At 42.9% G+C, this 23,791-nt stretch overlaps 1 protein-coding gene across 1 annotated transcript in view; it reads right to left on the reverse strand.

Moving 5' to 3' along the window:
• LOC126147961 (esterase FE4-like) overlaps positions 1-23,791 on the reverse strand; it is a 95,513-nt gene that overhangs the window by 2,602 nt on the left and 69,120 nt on the right. Inside the window, exons 8-9 of the mRNA XM_049915725.1 lie at positions 11,391-11,556; positions 7,148-7,280 (exon numbers count right to left, since the gene is read on the reverse strand). Of these exons, the coding sequence (XP_049771682.1) occupies positions 7,148-7,280; positions 11,391-11,556 (299 nt within the window). The remainder of the gene's footprint in view (positions 1-7,147; positions 7,281-11,390; positions 11,557-23,791) is intronic.

Below are 23,791 nucleotides of genomic sequence, written 5' to 3' on the forward strand. Positions count from 1 at the left end.
ATGAATTTTTCTGTGTGTTGGATACATGATCCACCTTTTATGAAAAACAATTTTTTAATATAGATCCAAATACGCTTTAGCAACTTTGTGCCATCGTCAGTGGGTTTCGTTTATTATGATCTTAATTTTACATTATAGGGTTTTGTTTGACCCTCTGTACATTACCAGGTAGTGCTAGCTTCTCATCTCCAAGTTAAGATTTTTCATCTGCGTTCCCATGATTTATTGAAAACCACTTAAAAATACTACACTAATTTTTCAAAACTTCGTCTGTAAATAACACTTTCCGATCGCACGAAGCTAATAGAACATGTTTGCGTCTATATGAAAAAACAGTGTTTAGTATGAGAGCTGGACCTGTATCCATCAATGTCTACGTGGATACTCTGCAAATTACAAGTGCGTGACAGAGGGTTCATCGAGCCACCTTCACAATCATTATCTATTATTCCCCTCTGGAGCACTGAGCGGAGGAAACGAACATCTATATTTTTCCGCGCGACCTCTGATTGCCCTTATTTTATGATGATGATAGTTCATCTCAATGTAGGTTGGCGTCAACAAAATATTTTCGCATTCTGAAGAGAAATTTGGCGATTGAAATTTCGTGAGGAGATCCTGCCGCAACGAAAAACGCCTTTGTTGAATGATTTCCATCCCAAATCCTGTATCATGATCGTAACACTGTCTCCCCTGTTTCTCGATAGTACAAAACGTGCTGCTCTTCTTCAAACTTTGTCGATGTACTCCCTTAACCCTGTCGGGTAAGGACCCCATACAGCGCTGCAGTACTCCAAAAGAGGTCGGAGAAGCGTAGTGTAGGCAGCCACTTTAGTAGATCTGTGAGCGTTCTGCCAACAACAGTTTCTAGGTGTCTTTTCGATTTAAGTTGTTCGTAATTGTAACTCCTAGATATTTAATTCAATTTACAACCTTTAGATTTGATTGATTTATTGTGTAACCAAAGTTTAAGGGTTTCCTTCTAGCACTCATGTGGATGACCTCAGACTTTTCATTATTTAGAGTCAATTGGCAATTTTCGCACCATACAGATATCATTTCTAAATCGTTTTGCAATTGGTTTTGATCTTCTGATGACTTTACTAGACGAAAACGACAGCATCATCTGCGAACGACCTGAAACAGCTGCTAAGATTGTCCCCTAAATGCCGGCCGGAGTGGCAGAGCGGTTCTAGGCGCTACAGTCTGGAACCGCGCGACCGCTACGGTCGCAGGTTCGAATCCTGGATGTGTGTGATGTCCTTAGGTTAGTTAGGTTTACGTAGTCCTAAGTTCTAGGGGACTGATGACCTCAGAAGTTAAGTCCCATAGTGCTCAGAGCCATTTGAACTATTTGTCTCCTAAATCATTTACATAGATCAGCGACAGCAGAGGGCCCATAACGCCCTCTCGGGGAATGCCAGAAATAATTTCTGTTTCACTCGATGATTTTCCGTCAACCGCTACTAACTGTGACCTCTGACAGGAAATAACGAATCCAGTAACCTAAATGAGACGATATTCCATAAACATGCAATTTGATACAAGCCGCTTTTGAGGTACGGTCTCAGAACCCTTCCGGAAATCTAGAAATACGGAATCACTTTGAAATCCCTTGTCGACAGCACTCAACACTTTGCATGTGTAAAGAGCTCGTTGTGTTTTCTAAGTCCATCTTGAGTGTGTAAATAGACCGTTCTCGTAGAGGTAACTCATAATGTTCGAACACAATATATGTTCCAAAATCCTGCTGAGTATCAACGTTAATATATTGTCCTGTAGTTTAGTGGGTTACTCGTTTTGCCTTCCTTGAATATTGATGTGACGTGTGTAACTGTCCAGTCTTTGGCAACTGATCTTACGTCGAGCGAGCAGTTGTATATGATTAAATATGGAGCTATTGTTATCAGCATACTCTGAAAGGAACCTAATTGGTATACTGTCTTTACCGGAAGACTTGGTTTTATTAAGTAATTTAAACTGTTTCACTACTCCGTTGATATCTACTTCCAACTTACTCATGCTGGCAGCTGTTCTTGATTCGACTTCTCGAATATTTACTTCGTCTTCTTTGGTGAAGGAATTTCGGAAGGCTGTGATTAGTAGCTCTGCTTCAGCAGCACTGTAAACGATAGTATTTCCATTGCTAACGCTCAGAAAAGGCATTGATTGTCTTTTGCCGCTAGTATATTTTACATAAGACCAGAATCTCTTTGGATTTTCTGCCAGTCTAAAGTTTCGTTTTGGAAACTGTTATAAGCATTCTCCGATTGACGTTACCGCTAAATTTCGAGCTTCTGTAAAAGATCGCCGATGTTGGGAATTTTGCGCTCGTTTAAATTTGGTATGCGTTTTTCGTTGTTTCTGGAACAGTGTTCTAACCTGTTTTGTGTATCATGGGGGATTAGCTCTGCCGTTTGTTGATTTATTTGGTATAAATCTCTCAATTGCTGTCGATACTATTTCTTCGAATTGAAGTCACATCTGGTCTACACTTACTTTGCTTTTTAGAAATGGCTGGAGATTGTCATTCAGGTAGACGTCAAGCGAATTTATATATGCTTTTTTGAATATACATTTTTCGTTTATTTTTGAAGGATTTGGGAGTTGCGGCATTGAGTCTCGTTACGACAACCCTGTGTCACTAATCCCTGTATCAATTTTGACGCTCGTTATTAGCTCATGATTATTTGTTGCTAAGAGGCCAAGTGTGTTAAGATAACCGTTTACTGTCCGAGTGGGTTCATGGACTAATTGCTCGAAACAATATCAGAGAGTGCATGTAGCATGATTTCGGATGTTTTAAATGCGTATTTTCGCCAACATATCGACGGTAAATTGAAGTCACCACCAACTACAGTAGCATGAGTCGGGAAAGTGTCTGAAATTAAGATTCAAGTTTTCAGAAATTGTATAATTTGAGTTTGGAGACCGGAAAAAGGACCCACCTATTATATTATTCCGGTTGCCAAGAATTACGTCTACCCATACTAAGTGACAGGAACTATCAACTTCAATTCGCTACAAGGTAAACTGCTTCTAACAGCAACAATCACGCCATCGCCATCTGTATTCAGTCCATCCTTTGTGAGAAGGTCCCCTTGTAAGGCGTTTCTCCGAGATATCGTTTCCTCAGAGTGCCAGTCCAGTCCCGCAAGGTACACAGGTAAGCCACGCAGGAAAAAGGTACTGGCGCAAATGAAACTGTGAGGGGTTAGGAGGTGTGGCCATTTATGGATAGCTCAGTCGACACGAGCATTGTCCACGAAAGCTTCCGCGTTCGAGCCCCTGTTCGGAACGCAGTTTTAATCTGCCAGCAAGTTTCAAAATAGTGCATACTTCGTTATACAGTTGTAGACTCATTTTCAAGTGATATACGCTTTCTTGATATTTTGAAACGGATCCCTTTTTGCCGGCTCGTGTACTCTTTCATTAAATCAGTTGTAGACGCAGCAATTTCCAATAGCTATTTTGCTCCAGCGCCGCTTCTGCAGAAAATACAGCGTCATCGGCGAAAGTCACAAAATCAAACGTGATTTATAATGTCATCAATCCAACTCAAACCTTATATTTTATATTATTCTCTATTGGCTGCTTTCTACATTCTCTCATTCTCCAGAACATACTGCAGTAAAAGTAAGGGCCACTGTCACCTTTTGTCAATAACCTTATATTTTATATTATTCTCTATTGGCTGCTTTCTACATTCTCTCATTCTCCAGAACATACTGCAGTAAAAGTAAGGGCCACTGTCACCTTTTGCCAATAATATTTATATAGGTCACGTTTCTGATAGCTCACTCTATTTTTTTTATACCCTTTAGTTAGCAGAATGTGTCTGTGATCATTTGTTGTATATGATCTAGAGACTTACTTTTAGCACCAGATTCGCTCTGTGCTATAATAATCATTCTATATTCCATATAATGTTCTGTAAAATCACATTTATCAGTCTCTAGTCTTCTCGGTCATCCCTAACTGTAGCTGTTACTGCCGCCATAAGTGGAGACGACTGGAAAGATCTGCAAATAAAAAAGCTAGTGAAGCGTATTGGGCTTCACGATAAGAATGTGCTGTAGGCGGTGGATCAACGAGTATATGCACATGCGCGATGGTACTGGATTTTGCTCTACACGCACTACCAGTGGTGGACGAACGTCTCTACCGCATAGGTTTTAGAAGTTCGCACCAAACTGTTATCATCATTACAGTGTATGTTATTGCAGTACTGATTACCACAGGGGCCACACATTCGAAATTTAACTTCTGAAGAGGCACATAACCATTTTTCAGGAGCACAGTTCAGCGCAGAGAGAGATGCTGTTTCGTTGTGGGAAACCGCATGTAGTTTCTATGCGCCGCATGTACGAGCAGCTATCATTATTTACGCTGGGAGTGTTAGAAACGACATTGCCAACGTATTCTGGAGGATTGATGTGTTCGTCTGACAGGGATATGAATTAACTGTTAGTTACTGGAACTCATATTAAACCACCAATAGCTGCTATGACAAAAGAATTGATGGAACTGTTTTGAATCTTTAACACACCATCCTCAGTGCAATGTTGAACGAAATGCTACTATCTCATAACGTATTTTCGAATGCCATGGTTGTCACTACATACAAACGCAGCGATAAGGAGAATATTTAATGGCTGAGAATGATCTATTACGATTGAAAATTAGTAAAGTGAATCGCCACAGCAGTCCTTGTTGGTTAAGTATAGTGCTAGGCATGGAGTAGTTTTTCGGTGGTGGAGCATTTGCACTGTTCCAGTCGAAATTTCTGATATGGTTTGGTTGAACAGGGGCCGCGGGAATTTCAAACATCTTGTCTCTGTGGTCTGGTGTTGTTTATAAGCCACTATTTCATTTTAGACACTTTTTTTTATACGCTAAGGCTACTGATAATCTAGTTTCACCTTGACAAACAGTCGTCTAAACAATGTTAACCAGAGAGATAAATGTTTCTAGAATAGTAGTTCTAGATGAGTTTTCCCGCTCTTCGTGGATTCTGCAAGTATGTTATCAGATAAGTTCTCATTATTAAAAATTACTGCAGACCTAAAAATCATTTACGATTACGACGCTAAATGTTTTATAAGCAACATAAATTAAATGAACCCCAGAATATGTTCCAGTACACGTGATCTGTGCAGACTTTAATGCCAAAGTAGACCTACTTTATTCAAATACTGAGAAGGGCAATATACAATAATTACTCTCCTATATCAGCGAAGCATTTTATTGCTGAGAGATGTATAATATTACAGATGGTACATACTCAACCTGTTGGGGACTGGGAGCGTCCATTTTAATGAAAGTACCTCTGAGAGACTGAGGAGGAAGTAATGGACAGAGAAAGGGAAGAACAGGAGATGGACAGAGAGAAGGGAGAGGAGGAGATGACAGAGAAAGAAAAGAGGAAATGGACAGAGAAAAGTAAGGGGAGGCGATGGACGGAGGGAGAGGAGGCGATGACAGAGAAAGAAAAGAGGAAGAGACGGTCAGAGAAGATGGAGGAGGGGATGGACAGAAAGGGGCAGGAGTAGATGGATAGGGAGTGGGGGTGGAGGAGGTGGCCAGAGATGGGGGAAAGAGGAGGTGCTCAGACAGAGGGGGAAGTAGGAGATGGACTAATAGAAGACTGGATTAAATATGGTCCTGGGAAGCGCCGGGTATTCAGTCATTATAATAATCTCCCTGGAAACGTTTTAAACCATTATCGTGATTGGGTAAAACTGCTGCATTTCCGATCCCCATTTTGATATATCTCTGCTCTGTTTACCGTAAACCCACACACTGACAGACTCCCTCCTCACGCTGTGTGGCACTACACTTATGCGTACTGTTTCGGTACAACTCACGATGGCAAGACAGTCACTTCGTAACGACTTCGGTACACACGAGTCGTGTACTCATAGGCTGACTATGTTTGCATCGGCCGGTCACAAAACACTCCGAGCCCGAATTCGAGCGACTTGTACCGGCTTCAGCCGACCTAGGACTAAGGAATCCTCAGGGAGGAGGTCATGAACAAACTATAGTGTGTGCAAAATAAAACTGTCCAGGAAAACACTTCATGCTCCTTAAGATAGGCAATCACAACTTAACTTACATCACTCACATCACATTTACATTTATGCGATCATTTAGGAGCACTTGAACCGAATGCTTTTTCTTCATATATGATTGGCTATAATTTTTAGTTGGAAATTCCAGTATATCTTGGCAGCCAATACACTAACGGGAGTAGAAAAATATTTTGTTCAGTCGTAAGACTGTTGCGTTGGAAGGTGTATTTGAGACAGCAGTACGAACTGACTGTATTCTAAATGGATGCTGGGCGTTTGGTAGAAGTTGCGATTGCGTTTAGCCTTTGGCATCGCCTTCTCTACGTGATCTTAATCAGCCCCACCGTACGGATTCGACGTGAACCTACAAATCTCCTCAGTCACAATGCATGAGAATAATGAGTAACTACACACGGAAAAGCAGCAAAGGCAGAGCTTCTAGCAGGAATTGGAACAACTAAAGTATGATTATTGTCAGATATTTTCAAAAGCTCCAGCCACCAGGATAGAACAATGCCACAAATCAACTTTTATGTATCGTCAACGTTGCAAAAGTGAACAGATATTTATAAATGAAAGAAGTAAATATATGTACTGCTCATGTCTGTGGTTCCTTGAATGAAAACAGTGATTGGAACACAAATGAAACACAATAAATTTATGTACCTCTGGCAAGGACTGATTTACAAAAAATTTTAAGAATTTGCGTATACATTTTTCGACAAGCAGATCAGGATTCAAACCAATCTGAGGTAAACAAAAAAGAGTTCTTGTACAATTCATATGAGCATGCAGTTAGCCCATCCCAATATTTTTAGTCCTTGTTACGCCCAGACAGGCGTCGCCGCTCTGGGTCAAACAGCACATGCAGCACACTTTCCGTTGCTGAATACGTCCAGCTTCACGCAGAACACATAATCGTCTGGAGCGCAACATTTGCAGGCAATTCCGTAATGTGTCCAGAAATGTTATCGTTCCATTTCTACCATCGCGAAATTGCATTCGTTGAACTCTAATACTAATTCCAAAGAATTAGCCTCACGTCGGATAGTAGAGTTCTGAATCCTTCTTACCCTGTCTTGGCGAAGTCTGTCCATAGTCGTGTCATCGTGTCAATGATCTTCCCATCGGGAGAACTTGGTTCTGGTATCTCAGGATAGAGTACACATCGAAACAGGTATCCCAAGTCTGCTCCATGGCCGGCAGCTGCAACAAATGAAATGAATATCGAAAACATGGACGGACAGAAAGCCCATAATTTAAAAATTAAACACACATTTGACAGTACAGGATAACTGCAAGTTACTGGACAATATCTGAAGACTATACCTTCATCAGTACTGAATATATTATATATACATTCCCTTATCCTTATCGCAGATATAAAGCTTCCAACTTCTGTAATCTGATTTACGGCTAGAGGGAAACCTGTACCGAAGTCATGGAGGTGCTTGGTACTACTACTGATTGGGCCTCTTGGAATTATACTAGAATGTGCACGAAGATAGTGTTAAGTTCGTAAGTATGTGTAACTTGCTAAATCGAAATACGAAAGTGCAGGCATTAGGATTTATTTTCACACAGTAAGAGTTGCCGTACAGATAGCACAGTTTTCTTGAGTCTCCCTTGAGAAGTGTAGGATGTGCAGCAGAAGAATGACGCAGGCTGTTTTGGATCAGTTCTATTTTTCTGCTTTACTGTTAACCACATCCTTTGGGCAGCAACACATCAGTGGCGGTGTTGTTTCCATTTTTCGTAGTACTGCCGGAAAGTGACAATTCGAATATCTTTCAGTTCGTCGGTTCGAATGTCTTCGACAGTACATGACATATTCTCCTGTGGTACTTGCCTTGCTCAATATCAGGAAGGCTACACGGACTGAGATCCGGTAAATAAAAGGATGTGGAACCACAGAATCTCCTTGCTCGTCAAATGTTCATTAAATGGCTGTGTGATAAGGAGCACTTTCACGGTACAGCAGCCAAACTCTCGCAGTGATTAGTCTGTCGTGGAATCGTCCTTTTTCTGAGTGTTTCTAGAAGCTTTTTGTAAAAAAACTTGATTGACTTTACAGGAGACGAAAGTTCTTAGAGGACGATACCAGCAGGTGCCAAATACACATATATGGTAACACGACTGATGAAATTCATGTCATTTTAGATTCTGTTGAGGTTGTCTTCGTATTAGGCTGTGATGCTTTCTCTTGTCATTTTGTCTTTTGGATATCCGAAGTGTGGTGAAGAATAAACGATTCAAATACAACGTACTAATCACAAGCCTCAATGTTAGTCAAGTGTCGGGCGAGAGCCAACCCCAGTCGTTTCACTTTTCGATCAGTTTTCGATGATCAAGGTCGCCCTTAGTTTCCTATTCTACTGCTTCTCAGTCCTTCAAAAATGATTCAATTCACTAAAAAATTTGTAGTCTGAATAACGAAAATTTCATATAGGTTCAGCACAAATTTTCGTTAGTGAAACTCATTGCCCTTAACCATATTATCTGCTGGCACTCTTTTACTTTAGATCTCTTTATTAAAAGAAAAGGGGGAGATCTAATTTCCTTTCAACGATGACGTTATTACAATCAGAGCACAAATTCGGATTGGGCAAGGTAGGAAAACAAAATAAGCCGTGTCCTTCTGCCTTAATCGATTAGCGTAATCATAGACAACCTGAATTTAGATGGCAAAAAAAAAGGGGATTTGAACGTATGTTCTTCCGATTATGAGTCCATTGCCTTAACCACTGTATCAAATATCCTGATGTACTGCTTTTCATCTTTTTTTTAAGTGTAATACATTACACAACTTCATTCAGTTGCATTGCTAGCTGACGAGGTTGAAAATTGTACTAGACGTCTAGGTGGGAGTGATCAAGAAATTTGTAGCGAATGTGTTAGCTCCATAGTTGTGCCAGTTCATTCCAATGGTGACAGACTAGTTGCTACTCATCACTCTTAGTGTGCATGCTTAAGAACAAGTAACGAAAGTTGTTTTCCGTTACCACGACGTGGTAACTGATGCATTACATTTCGGGAGTACAGCCACATAAACTTTATTTCTTCTTATAATATTTCGACCTAGTACCTCCAGAAATATAATGAATTAACCATATATGACAACTTTTACCAATAAATTATTTCTTCAAATATTTTCTGAAATCGAAAGAGCTCTTTGTTCGCTATACATTTTGTATTTCTACTTTGCAGAGGTTAATAATCGTGAGAGTTGCAGTTCCTGTTTGTGACTAATATCTGATGTGTCCCTTTTCTTAACATAGTAGGACAAACTGGTAGTGTGCTACATTGCCAGATACACATTCCGCTTGATCACGCTGCAGATGGCAGACAGGTGTCAGAGAAGCTACGGTTGACAAGGTACTGGATAGTTTCCTACACAGCAGGGAGCGGAACAACAGCGGCAGTCAGGGAGTTCAACAGAGGAAAGATTCTACGGAAGTAATTGATGTGGATCCCATAAAAATTTCACTTGATACACAAGCAATAGGTTTGGAAACTCAGAGCAGTTATTCTTCTTGGCACTGACTGAGAAAGTGGCTGGATGTACTCCTGAGGGATATCGTACCTAAATCTGTCGAGTTGGCGTATTAGATCGTCAAAATATGGAGATGTTTGGAAGGCCCTGCCCATAATGCTACAAACTTTTTCAATTAGGGAGAGATCCGGTGACCTTAATGGCCAAGGTGATGTTTGTCCAGCACGAAGACAAGCGTAGAAAGTCTGTCCGGTTGAAGGCGGGTATTACCTTGCTGAAACGCAAGCCCAGGATGGCTTGCCATGAAGGGCAACAAAACGGAAAGCTTAATATCGTCAGAGTACCGCTGTGCTGTAAGGACGCCACGGTTGACAGCAAAGGGGGTCCTGCTATGAAGTTAAATGGCACCGCAGAGCATTACTCCTGTGAGGTTGGAATTCCACCGCTTTCTGGGCCGTCTCCAGACACTTCTTCGCTGGCCATCGGGGCTCAGTTCAAAGCGGGATTCATCGCACAATTCTACTCCAGTCTGTGAGATTCCAGGCCGAAGACGCGTCCAGAGACGCTTCAGGCTGTGGTGGTAAACCAGCCAGACTGTCTGTCGCCTGACGTAATTCCAGAACTGGGAATGGTGGTCTGGGAGTTTCTACTGCTTGTCTTCGTGCTTACCAAACCGTACCTCCACCTGAAAAGTCGCCTGATCTCTCCATAATCGAGAAAGTTGAGGGCAGGGCTCTCCAAGCATCTCGGGATTTTGATGATCTAACCCGCCAATTGGGCAGAATGTAGCACGCTATCCCTCAGGAGGACACCCAACAACTCCATCAATCAATACCAAGCCGAATAACTGCTTGCATAAGGGTCATAGCTGGACCAGCGCACTATTCATGATCAATTTGTGGAGTTCTTTCTCTCTAATAAATCATCCAATTTTTCTGAAACTGTAATCTTCCACCGAGCCCTGCCCCATTCGGATACTTCCTTCGTGGTGCGTCTTTTTTTTTGTTTATGATATCATAAAGGGAAACATCTTTCTTCACCGAGTGATTTGCTATAGGACACCTGAACACGATAGATTAGTGGTAAGTTCCACAGCTCGTGGAGAGGGAGAAAGAATATAAATTCATTTTCCAAACGGATAACGCCCCCACCATATTGACAAGCCAACATTTGAGAGTAACTAAATTGTGACCTGGTATGTTGATGGATTGATTTTACGTCATCTGCAGTCAACAGTCTGCGCACTTTGACGCCTTGTTCTCTGTCTTTCTCAGTGTTTGAGCTGTTTCTGTACGTTTTTGCCAAAAACCAGACATACATTCACTTACCTCCAAATGTGCTGGCAGACTTGAGATGGCGTTAATATCACACCCATTAGGAACGCCATTGCGGACATGCTTGAGAGACCTTAAGTTTCAGTCTTGGCGGTCTGATGTATAGTACATCAATTCCATAGGACTATCTTTGCGAATGTGTCTTACATGTAAAAATATGCAAAAGCTGCTTACTTCTCGTCGTTAGCTATTATCAGTATCAGTCCCTGGAAGGTATCAGATCGACCAGAAGCTGGAAGCAGAGAATGTGCCTCGGAGTTGGGGTACTCGTTAGAATGTCAGAGTACAAGTTTCAAACTTACGGCTTTGGGAAACTGGTATGATCAAATAATAACGTTCAGTATCGGTGCAATATAATCTTATGAAACTATCCAATAATTTGCACCACTCAGTGATTTTCTTTATTATATCTCTATATTTTTAAGCTTAGTCACCGATTTTTTTTTATTTTCATTCAACTGTTCAACGGAGGACAAAATTGTCGTGTACCATCAGTTTTTTCCGCCTGTTGCTTCACCTCTTCTGGAACTGTATCTCCTAGGACCATTTTTCTGAAGGCATCTAATTTGTAAAAGTACACAGGTGCCGCAGACTTAGCGCTGTGAGCTGTTGCCGCTCTCACTGCGGGGTAGGTGAACATCGCGTCGCCTCGCAGCTGAAAACAGAGAATCTATCTTAGAACTGCCTCACCTGCCTTGCTAAATGAAATGGTGAAATAATTCTATAGTAATGTGTAATCAATGTTCATTGCGCAACCTAAAATAAAGTAAAAATCAAAAATATCCGAAAAAGCAAGCTAAATCACTCCTAAGACATCTCTCAGAACTGCTGAGATACTTGGGAAAATGTAGACCGGTAAAAATATTCTATGTGAGGTACGATATATGAGACAGGCGAAATACTCTAATATTTCAAGTAGAATGTAATAATTCCAATTTCAAATAGTTCGGCTGCTGACACGTGTGAATGTAAGCGAACCGTCATTTAATAATTCATGGTTACACGCTTTATTTACAGTAGAAGGAAAACTCTGGTGGAAATAGGCCTTGCGGAAGATCAGTTTGGGTTCCGAAGAAATTTAAGAATATGCGAGGAAATACTGAGACTGCGAGTTAGAAGATAGTCTAGACTGAGGAAAGGTAAATCTACATTTATAGCATTTGTATACTAATAGAGGAAGTTTTTGACAATGACGATTGGAATACATCCTTTTAAATTCTAAAGGCTGCAGAGATCAAATATGGAGAGCAAAATGGTCTATACAATTTGTTCAACAATCAGGCTGCAGATTAGCAGGATACTAAAGAGAAGCAGTAACTCAGTAGAGAGTAGGGTAAAACTGAAGCTTATGTCGTATGTTATACATTCTGTACATTGAGCAGGTAATAAAGAAAGCCAGGGAGCAGTATAGAAATGGAATTATTATTCAGGAAGGAGACAAAAAAAATACTTTGAAGCTTGCCGACGACGTTGTAGTTCCATCTGAGACGGCAAAGGACTTGAAATATCGTTTGAGCGGAATGCATAATACTTTGAAAACAGGTTAAACGATGAACATAAATAGAAGCAAAACGAGAGTGATGAAATGTACTCGATTTAAGTCAGAAGAAGCTGTTGCAATTGAATTAGAAAAGTAGTAGATGAGGTTTGTTACTTGGACAGAAAACTAACTGGTGATGGACAAAGTAGAGAGCGTTTAAAATGCAGATTGTTAATAGCAAGAAAATGGTTTCTGCCTACAGGAATTTGTCGACATCTATTATAAGTTTTTTTCTTGTTCTTCTTAGGTCTTCAACCATCAGCAGTTCGCCATGCATTTCTGTCTTCGGCCTTCCTTTTGAGCTTGGTATACGTGCTGGAGCTGGTATCCTCCATGATTTGGTTGATGTTTTCTAGTCTCGGTCTGCCTCTTGTATTTATCACTTCTACAGTCCCTTCAATGACACTTTTAATGATACCATCATGTCTCAGCAGATGGCACCCATGTTTTCTTTTGTGTTCGATTACCTTCAGGAGACAAGGCTTATCTTCCTCCGCTCTGTGGAGCACGTCTTCGTTTGACATCTTGTCTATCCGGGATATCTTGAGCATTCAGCTGTAGCACCCATCTAGAAGGCTGTTATTTTATGTTTTTCTGCTTCCCCGAGTGTTTCAACTGCTTACAGCACCATACTCCCAACTAAACTATTTATGAGGTTTGTCCTGCGATGTTTGTCTATGCTACTGGATGTGAAAACGTTTCTTCTCTTGTTAAAATCGGTTTTCGTTGATGGATTCAGCTTACAATATCCTTCCTTGGCCTTCCGTCTGATCTAATTTTGCTCCCTTGGGAGGCAAAGGATTCAACCGTCTCCAATCGCTCATTGTTAAGTGAGCATTCGGTAACGGAGTTTTGTCTGCTCACCACTAAGATTTTTCTTTTACCTTTATTAATTTTCATATTATGGGAAGAGCGGAAGGTTGTTTCCGCCTGGGCCAGCATCCTAACTGTTCTCCATCTTCAGTTAATACTGCAATATCATCCGCAAGTCCTAGCATGTCTATTTTTTCTTACCATGAATTTTAATTCCTCCTACAGGGCTATTACAAATGATTGAAGCGATTTCATAAATTCACTGTAGCTCCATTCATTGACATATGGTCACGACACACTACAGATACGTAGAAAAACTCATAAAGTTTTGTTCGGCTGAAGCCGCACTTCAGGTTTCTGCCGCCAGAGCGCTCGAGAGCGTAGTGAGACAAAATGGCGACAGGAGCCGAGAAAGCGTATGTCGTGCTTGAAATGCACTCACATCAATCAGCCATAACAGTGCAACGACACTTCAGGACGAAGTTCAACAAAGATCCACCAACTGCTAACTCCATCGGCGATGGTATGTGCAGTTTAAAGCTTCTGGATGCCTCTGTAAGGGGAAGTCAACGGGTCGGCCTGCAGTGAGCGAAGAAACGGTTGAACGCGTGCGGGCAAGTTTCACGCTTAGCCCGCGGAAGTCGACGAATAAAGCAAGCAGGGAGCTAAACGTACCACAGCCGACGGTTCGGAAAATCTTACGGAAAAGGCTAAAGCAGAAGCCTTACCGTTTACAATTGCTACAAGCCCTGACATCCGATGACAAAGTCAAACGCTTTGAATTTTCGGCGCGGTTGCAACAGCTCATGCAAGAGGATGCGTTCAGTGCGAAACTTGTTTTCAGTGTTGAAGCAACATTTTTTCTTTATGGTGAAGTGAACAGACACAATGTGCGAATCTGGGCGGTAGAGAATCCTCACGCATTCGTGCAGAAAATTCACAATTCACCAAAAGCTAATGTGTTTTGTGCAATTTCACGGTTTAAAGTTTACGGCCCCTTTTTCTTCTGCGAAAAAAACGTTACAGGACACGTGTATCTGGACATACTGGAAAATTGGCTCATGCCACAACTGGAGACCGACAGCGCCGATTTCATCTTTCGACAGGATGGTGCTCCACCGCACTTCCATCATGATGTTTGGCATTTCTTAAACAGGAGATTGGAAAAGCGATGGATCGGTCGTGGTGGTGATCATGAGCAGCAATTCATGTCATGGCCTCCACGCTCTCCCGACTTAAACCCATGCGATTTCTTTCTGTGGGGTTATGTGAAAGATTCAGTGTTTAAACCTCCTCTACCAAGAAACGTGCCAGAACTGCGAGCTCGCATCAACGATGCTTTCGAACTCATTGATGGGGACATGATGCGCCGAGTGTGGGAGGAACTTGATTATCGTCTTGATGTCTGCCGAATCACTAAAGGGGCACATATCGAACATTTGTGAATGCCTAAAAAAACTTTTTGAGTTTTTGTATGTGTGTGCAAAGCATTGTGAAAATATCTCAAATAATAAAGTTATTGTAGAGCTGTGAAATCGCTTCAATCATTTGTAATAACCCTGTATAGCTCCTAGTTTCTCTCTAGCACCATCTATTGTCCTTTGAATGTATCCACTGAAGAAGACAGGAGAGATTGAGCAACCCTGTTTCTACATCCTGCTTAATAGTAACATCTTCTTGATATTCTCCACACCGTACCACAGCCACCTCTTCTCCATACTGTCCCTGCATTGTTCTTCTGTCCTGATACTTCATGACAGTCTCTCCAATTCTGCCTTCTATCCGTCTTAGAATGATAGAGGCGAAGATCTTCGAGGTGTGTGTTTCCAAACTGAGAGCCCTATATTATTCACATTTGTTTGCACATGCTTTCTTTGATATTGGCACTGTGATACATTTCTTAAAGTCTGTTGGGAGCTCCCCGGTTTCCTGTTTAACTTGTATGAGATGGAACAGTTCTTCATGTAGCTGCTCTCCAGCAGGCTGTATAAATTCTGTTGATATATCGTAAAATCTAGTGGTTTTCCCAGGTTTTAGCTGCCTGACCGCAAGGTCGTACTCATCGCGCAAGATAGTCTCCCTCTTCTTACGGATCGATTTCTTCATCTTTCTCCAGTACCAGATCGTCTTTATTTTCTGTGCATATAATAAAATTCCATCCCCATTTTGAAATCCACTGCATTTTGCTTGTCTGTTTCCAAAGAACTCTTTAACTGATTTATAGGCAGGTTCCTTGATAATGTCACTCACTTCTTTGCATTTGTCCTTTGAGTATTGTTGTTTAGCCTTTTTTGACTCTGAATTGATTTCATTCTTCATTACTCTACATTACATTTGTTCTTCCTCAATGTGGTCTTTTTTCAATTTACGTCTTAAATTAGAAACCTTTTCTGAAGTTATTTGTTTGGGGCATAGCCTCATACTGAAGAGAAATATGGATCAAAAGCAGATCAGACAAGAAGAGGAGCTTGTGAAGTGTGCTGCTACAGAAGATACTGAAGCTTAGACGAGTAGACTGGATAACAAGGGGTGTCAGTTTTCATGTTCTCACCGCGGAAATTCAGTCGTAAGCAAATTTTGCCTGTTGCTAATATTTCTGCTGTAAACTGTTCAGTCATCAAATATTAACAGCAGACAAGTTTGGTGACGGCTGAATTCCCACATTTTTATGAATCAGCTAACGAGACGGTAGTGAATCGAATTAGGAAGAAAAGAAATTCGTGGCAAACTTGACTAAATGAAGGGATCGCTTGATAGGACGCATTCGGAGACATCGAGGAGTCCTGTGTCCTGTCCGGACGATGTGGTCTATTTTACACCATACTTTAGTTCTACGTGACGATGCTTTACTGAGTGTATTTATATGTTTTGACGATGCCATTACGGCTTTATCACATTAGGACATGGTGCAGAACAGGTACGCTTTACCTTATTTTATCTGTACATTTTCCAGATTGTATGAGAGTGTATTGTGATATGAAATTCTGTATTGTTTTGAAAGCTAGACTGCCCAGTAGGTGTATATTTTTTATATTGTTGATCTGAAGATGGCCATTACTGACTGAAGCCGGGCAACGTCGAAGGACTGTATATTGTGATCAAAGACAGGAATAAAAAAAAAGAAAAAACATTTCACATTAAGGAATAGTCAGCTTGATAGTTTCCCTGGAATTACGCCGGATAATATTGTAAAAAACCGCACATATTTCAGCGAGACAACTGCCTGCCATCTTAAGGTGCTACTGACGCGTCGCTGAGAAGCTCGCCAATTTGTGTGTTGGCTTTCTAGAACAGCGCAGGCGCCAGCGGCGGCATAACGTCATCGAAGACCAATCGTAGACGGCGTCGAATACCAGAGCCCTCTGCTGGAGAAACGGGTCGCGGGCTGCGGAAGCGCGCCGCGGCGCGGGAAAATGCGGCCGGGAGCGACGAACCCCGTTCGCGCGCGCGAGGTGTTGGCGCGCGATTTAGGCATCTGCGCTAAGGTTTCCCATCTGCGTGGACTCGGTGCAGTTGCTAATCTGCGGCTGACGATTCCTTAGTGCCGCCAAGGCTGGCTCCCAGGCTTTGCTCAGGTGAAACCCCGTGTCTCTGTTTACTAGGTCACTGCTTATACGTATTTCGACCGCCTCTTTGATGATGGAGTCCCGGTATGTGGAAGCATACGAGAGGATCTTGATTTCTTCATAATTCATGCCGCGTACCGTTTCAAGGCAGTGTTCAGCAACCGCAAATTTCTCTGGCTGACCCAACCTCGTGTGACGTTTATGTTCGTCGCATCTGTCTTTAACCGTACGACATGTCTGGCCAATATAAGACTTCCCACAGTGGCACGGCATTTTATATATTCCTGGTCTCCTCCAGCCGAGGTTGTCTTTAACAGAGCCCAGCATTGATTGCACTCGTGCTGGGGGCCGGAAAACACATTTAATCCGGTATTTCTTGAAAATTCTGCCCATCTTAAAAGACACGCCACCGACATACGGTAGAAAAACCAAGCTCTGCCGATAAGCTGTCCTGATCTGAGATGGTTCTAGCCCTATTCACTAGCGTCCGTAATACACCGCTGCGCTGTGAGGGATGATGACAGCTCGTAGCTTGTAAATACAAGTCTGTGTGCGTAGGCTTCCGGAACACACTGTGACCCAAGGAGCCGTCTCCTTTTTTACGAACCAAAACATCCAGAAACGGAAGCTCACCATCTTTCTCTACCTCCATGGTGAAACAGATGCTTGGATGTTGGGAGTTCAGATGTTCCAGAAAAGAAGGAAGCGTTGCTATCCCATGCCGGAGACGAGCCGGCCCAGATTGACCCACGTTGCGGATTAATGACGAGGGCTGGTGAGACGTCCAGCCTGGCTGCAGTTTTTAGGCGGTTCCCAAAATCCAAATAGGTAATGCAGCGGCGGCGCCCACGTCCCGCCGCAGCTACAAGCTACACAAACAATTACTTTGCCACACTTGAACAAGAGATTCACTCTCGACGCAGATAGAAAGGGTGCACAGATTCCGTGCCGTGGTGGTGGTAGGGGGGGGAGGGGGAGGAGGAGTGATGGCGACAGGAAGGGAAGTCGACCACCAACTGCCACTAATATTTCCGCAACATACACTCCTGGGAATTGAAATAAGAACACCGTGAATTCATTGTCCCAGGAAGGGGAAACTTTATTGACACATTACTGGGGTCAGATACATCACATGATCACACTGACAGAACCACAGGCACATAGACACAGGCAACAGAGCATGCACAATGTCGGCACTAGTACAGTGTATATCCACCTTTCGCAGCAATGCAGGCTGCTATTCTCCCATGGAGACGATCGTAGAGATGCTGGATGTAGTCCTGTGGAACGGCTTGCCATGCCATTTCCACCTGGCGCCTCAGTTGGACCAGCGTTCGTGCTGGACGTGCAGACCGCGTGAGACGACGCTTCATCCAGTCCCAAACATGCTTAATGGGGGACAGATCCGGAGATCTTGCTGGCCAGGGTAGTTGACTTACACCTTCTAGAGCACGTTGGGTGGCACGGGATACATGCGGACGTGGATTGTCCTGTTGGAACAGCAAGTTCCCTTGCCGGTCTAGGAATGGTAGAACGATGGGTTCGATGACGGTTTGGATGTACCGTGCACTATTCAGTGTCCCCTCGACGATCACCAGTGGTGTACGGCCAGTGTAGGAGATCGCTCCCCACACCATGATGCCGGGTGTTGGCCCTGTGTGCCTCGGGCGTATGCAGTCCTGATTGTGGCGCTCACCTGCACGGCGCCAAACACGCATACGACCATCATTGGCACCAAGGCAGAAGCGAGTCTCATCACTGAAGACGACACGTCTCCATTCGTCCCTCCATTCACGCCTGTCGCGACACCACTGGAGGCGGGCTGCACGATGTTGGGGCGTGAGCGGAAGACGGCCTAACGGTGTGCGGGACCGTAGCCCAGCTTCATGGAGACGGTTGCGAATGGTCCTCGCCGATACCCCAGGAGCAACAGTGTCCCTAATTTGCTGGGAAGTGGCGGTGCGGTCCCCTACGGCACTGCGTAGGATCCTACGGTCTTGGCGTGCATCCGTGCGTCGCTGCAGTCCGGTCCCAGGTCGACGGGCACGTGCACCTTCCGCCGACCACTGGCGACAACATCGATGTACTGTGGAGACCTCACGCCCCACGTGTTGAGCAATTCGGCGGTACGTCCACCCGGCCTCCCGCATGCCCACTATACGCCCTCGCTCAAAGTCCGTCAACTGCACATACGGTTCACGTCCACGCTGTCGCGGCATGCTACCAGTGTTAAAGACTGCGATGGAGCTCCGTATGCCACGGCAAACTGGCTGACACTGACGGCGACGGTGCACAAATGCTGCGCAGCTAGCGCCATTCGACGGCCAACACCGCGGTTCCTGGTGTGTCCGCTGTGCCATGCGTGTGATCATTGCTTGTACAGCCCTCTCGCAGTGTCCGGAGCAAGTATGGTGGGTCTGACACACCGGTGTCAATGTGTTCTAGAAGGTGTAAGTCAACTACCCTGGCCAGCAAGATCTCCGGATCTGTCCCCCATTGAGCATGTTTGGGACTGGATGAAGCGTCGTCTCACGCGGTCTGCACGTCCAGCACGAACGCTGGTCCAACTGAGGCGCCAGGTGGAAATGGCATGGCAAGCCGTTCCACAGGACTACATCCAGCATCTCTACGATCGTCTCCATGGGAGAATAGCAGCCTGCATTGCTGCGAAAGGTGGATATACACTGTACTATTGCCGACATTGTGCATGCTCTGTTGCCTGTGTCTATGTGCCTGTGGTTCTGTCAGTGTGATCATGTGATGTATCTGACCCCAGGAATGTGTCAATAAAGTTTCCCCTTCCTGGGACAATGAATTCACGGTGTTCTTATTTCAATTTCCAGGAGTGTATCTTGATATCGTTTGAATTTGCATCTATATCTGAAAAACGTGATTCAAAATTAATTTTTAAAGCGCCCAAAGCTTCAATTGCGATAGTTACGGGAAACGGAATCTCAGTTTGCTGACTGAATGTTTGGCATGTATTAAAATGCATGAAGCATACTTTGTTCAACTGAGATTGAAACAAAGCAATCTTTTGTCGATAGGACTTAACATGCGTGTATAATCAGGTAGAAGCGGGTTTTCACCTTGCAATTTTAAATTAAGGTCATTCATATGTTTAGTTAAATCTGTATAAAATGCTAGCTTCCATAACCGCTCACCGTTCCGTAACTCAGACAGAGGCCGATTCCTTTCGTTCCAAAAAAATTCAATTACTGTTCGGAGTTTAAAAAACGGGTCAGAACTTTACCGCAGCTAAGCCAGCGCACTGTAGTATAATATGGCAAGTGGCTTTCCTCAATATCTTCAAGAAACTCGCGGAACTGGCGATGACTGTGTGCATGGGATCTGATATAATTGTTGTTGTTGTTGTGGTCTTCAGTCCTGAGACTGGTTTGCTGCAGCCCTCCATGCTACTCTATTCTGTGCAAGCTTCTTCATCTCCCAGTACCTACTGCAACCTACATCCTTCTGAATATGCTTAGTGTATTCATCTCTTGGTCTCCCTCTACGATTTTTACCCTCCACGCTGCCCTCCAATACTAAATTGGTGATCCCTTGATGCCTCAGAACATGTCCTATAAACCGATCCCTTCTTCTGCTCAAGTTGTGCCACAAACGTCTCTTCTCCCCAATCCTCCTCATTAGTTATGTGATCTACCCATCTAATCTTAAGCATTCTTCTGTAGCACCACATTTCGAAAGCTTCTATTCTCTTCTTGTCCAAACTATTTATCGTCCATGTTTCACTTCCATACATGGCTACACTCCATACAAATACTTTCAGAAACGACTTCCTGACACTTAAATCTATATTCGATGTTAACAAATTTCTCTTCTTCAGAAACGCTTTCTTTGCCATTTCCAGTATACATATTATATCCTATCTACTTCGACCATCGTCAGTTACTTTGCTCCCCAAATAGCAAAACTCCTTTACTACTTTAAATGTCTCATTTCCTAATCTAATTCCTTCAGCATCACCCGACTTAATTCGATTACATTCCATTATCCTCGTTTTGCTTTTGTTGATGTTCATCTTATACGCTCCTTTCAAGACACTGTCCATTTCGTTCAACTGCTCTTCCAAGTCCTTTGCTGTCTCTGACAGAATTACAATGTCATCGGTGAACCTCAAAGTTGTTATTTCTTCTCCATGGATTTTAATACCTACTCCGAATTTTTCTTTTGTTTCCTTCACTGCTTCCTCAATATACGGATTGAATAACATCGGGGAGAGGCTACAACCCTGTCTCACTCCCTTCCCAACCACTGCTCTTATAACTGCCATCTGCTTTCTGTAAAAATTGTAAATAGCCTTTCGCTCCCTGTATTTTACCCCTGCCACCTTTAGAATTTGGAAGGGAGTATTCCAGTCAACATTGTCAAAAACTTTCTCCAAGTCTACAAATGCTAGAAACGTAGGTTTGCCTTTCGTTAATCTATTTTCGAAGATAAGTCGTAGGGTCAGTATTGCCTCACGTGTTGCAACATTTCTACGGAAGACAAACTGATCTTCTCCGGGGTCGGCTTCTACTAGTTTTTCCGTTCGTCTGTAAAGAATTCGCGTTAGTATTTTGCAGCCGTGACTTATTAAACTGATAGTTCGGTAATTTTCACATCTGTCAACACCTGCTTTCTTCGGGATTGGAATTATTATATTCTTCTTGAAGTCTGAGGGTATTTCGCCTGTCTCATACATCTTGCTCACCAGACGGTAGAGTTTTGTCAGGACTATCTCTCCCAAGGCTGTCCGTAGTTCTAATGGAATGTTGTCTACTCCCGGGGCCTTGTTTCGACTCAGGTCTTTCAGTGCTCTGTCAAACTCTTCACGCAGTATCATATCTCCCAATTCATCTTCATCTACATCCTCTTCCATTTCCATAATATTGTCCTCAAGTACATCGCCCTTGTATAGACCCTCTATATACTCCTTCCACCTTTCTGCTTTCCCTTCTTTGCTTAGAACTGGGTTTCCATCTGAGCTCTTGATATTCATACAAGTGGTTCTCGTTTCTCCAAAGGTCTCTTTAATTTTCCTGTAGGCAGTATCTATCTGACCCCTAGTGAGATAAGCCTCTACATCCTTACATTTGTCCTCTAGCCATCCCTGCTTAGCCATTTTGCACTTCCTGTTGATCTCATTTTTGAGACGTTTGTATTCGTTTTTGCCTGCTTCATTTACTGCATTTTTATATTTCCTCCTTTCATCAATTAAATTCAATATTTCTTCTGTTACCCAAGGATTTCTACTAGCCCTTGTCTTTTTACCTACTTGATCGTCTGCTGCCTTCAGTACGTCATCCCTCAAAGTTACCCATTCTTCTTCTACTGTATTTCTTTCCCCCCTCCTTGTCAATTGTTCCATTATGCTCTCCCTGAAACTCTGTACAACCTCTGGTTTAGTCAGTTTATCCAGGTCCCATCTCCTTAAATTACCACCTTTTTGTACTTTCTTCAGTTTTAATCTACAGTTCATAACCAATAGATTGTGGTCAGAGTCCACATCTGCCCCTGGAAATGTCTTACAATTTAAAACCTGGTTCCTAAATCTCTGTCTTACCATTATATAATCTATCTGAAACCTGTCAGTATCTCCAGGCTTCTTCCATGTATACAACCTTCTTTTATGATTTTTGAACCAAGTGTTAGCTATGATTAAGTTGTGCTCTGTGCAAAATTCTACCAGACGGCTTCCTCTTTCATTTCTTAGCCCCAATCCATATTCGCCCACTACGTTTCCTTCTCTCCCTTTTCCTGCTGACGAATTCCAATCACCCATGACTATTAAATTTTCGTCTCCCTTCACTATCTGAATAATTGCTTTTATTTCATCATACATTTCTTCAATTTCTTCGTCATCTGCAGAGCTAGTCGGCATATAAACTTATACTACTGTGGTAGGCGTGGGCTTCGTATGTATCTTGGCCACAATAATGCGTTCACTATGTTGTTTGTAGTAGCTTACCCGCATTTCTATTTTCCTATTCATTATTAAACCCACTCCTGATTTACCCCTATTTGATTTTGTGTTTATAACCCTGTAGTCACCTGACCAGAAGTCTTGTTCCTCCTGCCACCGAACTTCGCTAATTCCCACTATATCTAACATTAACCTATCCATTTCCTTTTTAAATTTTCTAACCTACCTGCCCGATTAAGGGATCTGACATTCCACGCTCCGATCCGTAGAACGCCAGTTTTCTTTCTCCTGATAATGACATCCTCTTGAGTAGTCCCCGCCCGGAGATCCGAATGGGGGACTATTTTACCTCCGGAATATTTTACCCAAGAGGACGCCATCATCATTTAATCATACAGTAAAGCTGCATGCCCTCGGGAAAAATTACAGCCGTAGTTTCCCCTTGCTTTCAGCCGTTCGCAGTACCAGCACAGCAAGGCCGTTTTGGTTAGCGTTACAGGGCCAGATCAGTCAATCATCCAGACTGTTGCCCCTGTAACTACTGAAAAGGCTGCTGCCCCTCTTCAGGTACCACACGTTTGTCTGGCCTCTCAACAGATACCTCTCCGTTGTGGATGCACCTACGGTACGGCTATCTGTATCGCTGAGACACGAAAGCCTCCCCACCAACGGCTAGGTGAAATAACTGGCTTTGAAACTTCTGACATATCTAAATGTTTTCCACACAAAGACTGTTGGTGAATAATACAATGCACTACTAATGGTTTTGAGCCACCGTCATTGTCTACGGTCTTAGAAAGGGGAGCAACAGCACCTTTATTTTTCCCACACATGTTTTAGCCGCCATCAGTTGTAATACATTTTAATTTCTTCCACTGAAGATTGTTTTTCTGAACTGCCCTTTCAACTCCTTTAAAAATATCTTCGCCAGTGGTCGTCCCGTGAATACTGCGAACATCAAGGAGCTCTTCATAAACTTCATAATTTTTGTCAATCCCTCGAATAAGAAGTAGTACTTGAGCAGTATCTGATACATCTGTTGACT

This window comes from Schistocerca cancellata, chromosome 2 (genome assembly GCF_023864275.1).
Source record: "Schistocerca cancellata isolate TAMUIC-IGC-003103 chromosome 2, iqSchCanc2.1, whole genome shotgun sequence".
NCBI classification, from domain to species: Eukaryota; Metazoa; Arthropoda; class Insecta; order Orthoptera; family Acrididae; genus Schistocerca; species Schistocerca cancellata.